The sequence below is a fragment of the Nicrophorus vespilloides genome, unplaced genomic scaffold (genome assembly GCF_001412225.1).
Source record: "Nicrophorus vespilloides isolate i.1.1-1 unplaced genomic scaffold, Nicve_v1.0, whole genome shotgun sequence".
Classification (NCBI taxonomy): domain Eukaryota; kingdom Metazoa; phylum Arthropoda; class Insecta; order Coleoptera; family Silphidae; genus Nicrophorus; species Nicrophorus vespilloides.
This window is the reverse complement of record NW_017095471.1, coordinates 23,754-28,524: the sequence shown is the minus strand read 5'-3', so window position 1 is coordinate 28,524 and position 4,771 is coordinate 23,754. Positions and strand designations below refer to the sequence as shown.

At 29.8% G+C, this 4,771-nt stretch overlaps 1 protein-coding gene across 1 annotated transcript in view; it reads right to left on the bottom strand.

Annotated features, from left to right (window-relative positions):
- LOC108566914 (fatty-acid amide hydrolase 2) overlaps positions 1-4,620 on the bottom strand; it is a gene marked incomplete in the record, with an annotated part of 5,732 nt that extends 1,112 nt beyond the window's left edge. Inside the window, 3 exon segments of the mRNA XM_017927462.1 lie at positions 15-452; positions 1,770-1,952; positions 4,378-4,620. Of these exon segments, the coding sequence (XP_017782951.1) occupies positions 15-452; positions 1,770-1,946 (615 nt within the window).
- Positions 4,621-4,771: the final 151 nt, after the last annotated feature.

Genomic DNA, 4,771 nt, shown 5'->3' with positions numbered 1-4,771 from the left:
ATGCTCTTACGCACTTCACCGCCTGAAGATCCACCGCAAGTTCGTCGCGTGTCGTACGGATTACACGTGATTCCGGTGACTTTATTGGAAGTTTCCCAATTTAAGCATAATTCTGGTGTGTTGGAGACCAGCATCACGATGGCTCCCGCCTTCTTCACAGCTTTAACAATGTCTGCGTCTTCTTCTCCGATTTTATCTTTGGCTTGCAACGATCCTGCCCCGTTGCTCATACCTTTCACGCTTATGCTCTCTTTGATTGTTATCGGGATTCCTAGAAGAGGGTAGCAGGATAACAGTTCTTCCTCGCTCAATTTGTTCTGCGTTATCATCTCGTCAACTGCTGCAGCTTCTTTCAAAGCGTCTTCGAATCGTTCCTCCACGATAGCGTTGACCAAAGGATTCACAGCGTTTATACGGTTCACGTATCTGCTGATAACCGTGTGACATTTCACCTAAAAATCAACGTCATTTTAACAATGTCTTCCATTCAAGTCAATAAATAAACTTTTGTAGAAAGGAATTTTTATCGATTCTATTTTTAAGCACATTCATGTAATTACTGTATGCGTTGGTAAAATAGTTCATAGGAAAACAAAGAAGTGAAAGACAAAGACTTATGTTTTATGGAATTTCCGTGGAAACATGATCATCATTCGTGTAGAAATTAAACAATAATACACATTAACAGTGCATTTTTATACAATGAATGAACATTTGCTTTTTTTTTTACTATTTCGCCTTTTCAAAATCTGAAGAAATTTTAACATTTCTATATTGTACAAAGATGTTGAAGCCTTAATTCTCAAATTTCATTGAAAACATTAGTAATTTCTAAAGTCAAAGTACTTTGACTTAAATACAAATTGTCAAATTTTGATTGTCTCTTCTTTTCAAAATTTGAAGTAATAGTTTTTGGAAAAAAATTGATTAATATTAACATTTTTAATTTATACAAAGTTATAACATCGATATTGAAGCAAAAAGACTGAATTCTCAAAGAAAACATTTGTATTTCATTGACAACATTCGTAATTTCGAAAGTCAAAGCACTTTGACATAAAAACAATTTAGCAAATTTTGTTTGTTTCTTCTTTTAATATCCGAAATTTGTTTGTAAAATTGAGAAATAATTAAGTAAAAATAAGTGAGTTCATCGATTCAAAACATCTTTTGAAAACGCATTCACGTACAAAGGAGAGCAAGACTTTACGAATTTACATAAATAAAAACAATTCGAAATCAATATTATTTTCACAATCCCAAGAAACTGCTTTAAGGAAAAACGAAGAAACGAAAGAATCAAATTTTGACTGTCTCTTCTTTTCAACATCTGAAGTGATAGTTTTTGGAAAAAATTGGTAAATTTTAACATTTTTTACTTTATACCAAGTTACAACATCGATATTGAAGCAATAAGACTGAATTCTCAAAGAAAACATTTGTATTTCATTGACAACATTCGTAATTTCGAAAGTCAAAGTACTTTGACATAAAAAACAATTTATCATATTTTGTTTGTTTCTTCTTTTAATATCGGAAAATTGAGAAATAATTAAGTAAAAATAAGTGAGTTCATCGATTCAAAACATCTTTTGAAAACAAATTCACGTACAAAGGAGAGCAAGACTTAACGAATTTACATAAATAAAAACAATTCGAAATCAATATTATTTTCACAATCCCAAGAAACCGCTTTAAGGAAAAACGAAAAAACACTTGTTTTCTTAAAGCAATGAAAACACTTAATGAAATGTTGATTGACTTCTTACCTCTTGTTTAACGATCTTTCTAACTAAATCTCGGGCAGGAATCATCAGCAGATCATCTTCAACCGGAGAACAGCATCGTTTCCTCTTGCATCCGTTCAACATTCGTAGTGGAATCCCTACGATGACGCTCAGCAGCGTTACCAAAGGCCACAGAAGGATTTCGTAAACACTTGTCATGATCACCTTAAAAAGAACAAGTTTAACTAATTATGAAGTTAAAACACGATTGAAACAAATGCTGAATTGTTTTTCGAGCTAGCCTCGTTACTGGATAAGGCTAAAAGCGATTATATTTAATCAACTTTTTTACGTATTTTTTTTATTTACAAAATACTTGTTATCAGTCGTAACTGTTCAACGGGAACATTTTAATGGAAAACTGTTCGAAATTGTCTAATAATTAAAGTTTTTATAAGAATTTTATCTAAGAAAGCAAGCATTATCTATTTTTAGTGTTATTAATCTGAGTTCAGGATATTGTTTTTATCTCATGAAAAATAAAAATCATTGAAAATTAAAAAGAAAAGAAAATTTTCTTCTTAATATGTTAACTAATTAAGTAAAAGTGCTTAATTAATGTATACCTGCAAGTGTTGTTGTCTTCACTTCAAAATCTTATTGTTGTTAATATATTAATACTCAATTTCTTAGGATTTACCGCTAAGACGGACGAATATAAAAATGATATTGTGAACGGAACGAGGCGAACCGTTAGGTAAACTGAATATTACTGAGCCCCATTCCAGTCTACTCGACTACCTGGGCAGTTGTATAAGTAGAAGACTTCTTTATTTCTCTCTCTCTTTTTCCACACCTGATGGCAATATTGGGTCGGTTTTTGTAAAGATTTGCATCGAATCTCAACGAAAAAAAGATAAAAAATTAACATTCGTAAATCTGACGTTTGTTGTCTTGCGTTAAACATCGACACAATGTTAAATAAATGTTTATGAAGAATTTTCAAACGAAATAACAAATTTTTGTTTGTCTATCCAGTTTTTGTTGACTCCTCTCAATTATTACTTAACTTAACTTATTTACTTTACTTGATCATTTGTTTAAGCGTTTTTTTAATGTCTTCGCACTTAGTTCATGGATTATTAGCTAATAATGAATGTGATTCAATAATAACACTCACCAATTTGTTAATCAATGTTCACCAATTATCAGGACCGGCGTTAGCTAATGCGTAAGTCTTGTCACAATAAAAACGTCAGATTTTGTTGATGTTGTAACTATGATTCTTTTTAATAAAAAAGATCAATTTATTGTTGATATAAATCTCTTTTGGCCCTATTTCTACCCCGGGTTTAACAGCCACCACATTTTTGTTGGTTTTAGGAAATTGTACCAAAGACTTTTTGTATCAGTAACTATGATTAAACGGTTGCAGAAGCTCAATGATAGTGATTTTATTTTAGTAATTTAAATATTTATTTTGGCATCTTTGTCACGTGAAGTTTGTTTTATTTTGTTTTTGACGTATTCGGAAACGCCGGCCCTGATCTTTCATTAAGATTAAAAAATTGTTATTTCTTCAAAAATTAAAGACGTAGATTCAATAACAAAAACAAAGAGGAATTTCCATGCAAATCTTTTATTAAATTAATTAACGCGAAGAATTTTATTATTGATATAAATCTCTTTTGGCCCTATTTCTACCCCTCTCGTGTTTATCGGCCTCCCACAAATTTTTGTTGGTTTTTGGGAATTGAACCAAAGACCTTTTGTACCAATAACTATGATTAAACGGTTGCAGAAGCGTATTGGGTTTTAGCTCAATGATAGTGATTTTTTTAGTAATTTAAATATTTATTTTGGCAACATTGCCACGTGAAGTTTGTTTAATTTTATTTTGTTTTTAACGTATTCGGAAACGCCGGCCCTGATCTTTCATTAAGATTAAAAAATTGTTATTTCTTCAAAAATTAAAGACGTAGATTCAATAATTATTACAATTTCTTTTTTTTTTATAATTCAATCATTTCTGCACAAAAACAAAGAGGAATTTCCATGCAAATCTTTTAGTAAACTAATTAACGCGAAGAATTGCAAATTTGTTTTTGTAATTAACCTAGTATATTTCTCAATTTGAATGTAGACAGTCGTATTTATTATTATTTCATCTAATTAAACTATAAATTTAAATTCAAATTGAAAAAAATATATAAAATTGCATGCTTTCTTATATAGATTAAAGTTCACTTCGACAGGAAATCGAGGCTGTTGAATCTATTAGAAAGAAAAAGTTATAAAATCTTGATGACAAAAAAAAACTATTTAAAATTCATTTGTTTAATAGGAATTTGTTACCATGGAAATAATTAGCAATATTTTAGATTTTTTTTTTCATAAAATTTGTTCACTAAATAATTTGTCGATTAAATTTGAACAATTTCTATAAAAAAAAAAATTGGAATAGTTTTTTAGAAATTTAGATTAAAAATTTGATATAATTTAGATAAATCAATGTTAAAACTCTGGTAATTTTTAATTTATTTAATGAAATATTCTTACCTATTCTTATTTTGTTAATATAAATGCAAAAAAAAATTAATAAAAGTGATTTTTTTCTAAGAATTTCTCGTTCATCATCAACTATACTTACGCAACGTTAACTTTCGTTGACTAAGAAGGAAAAAAAACGTCACTCTCACTTTGTCTTTTATTTTTTCTATTTTTTATTGCGATTTAACATTTAGAGGTGAACTAAAATTTAGCATAGATCACGAGGAATGCACTTAAAATGTCTAAGTTTACGATCAACGTAGCTATGCAATGTGGAACAAAAAACACATCTCGAACAAGCGTTGCATTGTTACGAGATGCGTGGAATCGTCGCTTGGTTACGAAATGCAGTGAACGAACGCATTTTAATTGAATCGCTGCGTTTTTCCAATCGTCTCCATCTCCACTTGAATTAGTTTAATTCCATAAGAGACTGAAGGCTTTCAAGTTTGAGTAGGAATTTTAGACTTAATATACAAGTAAACGAATGCTTT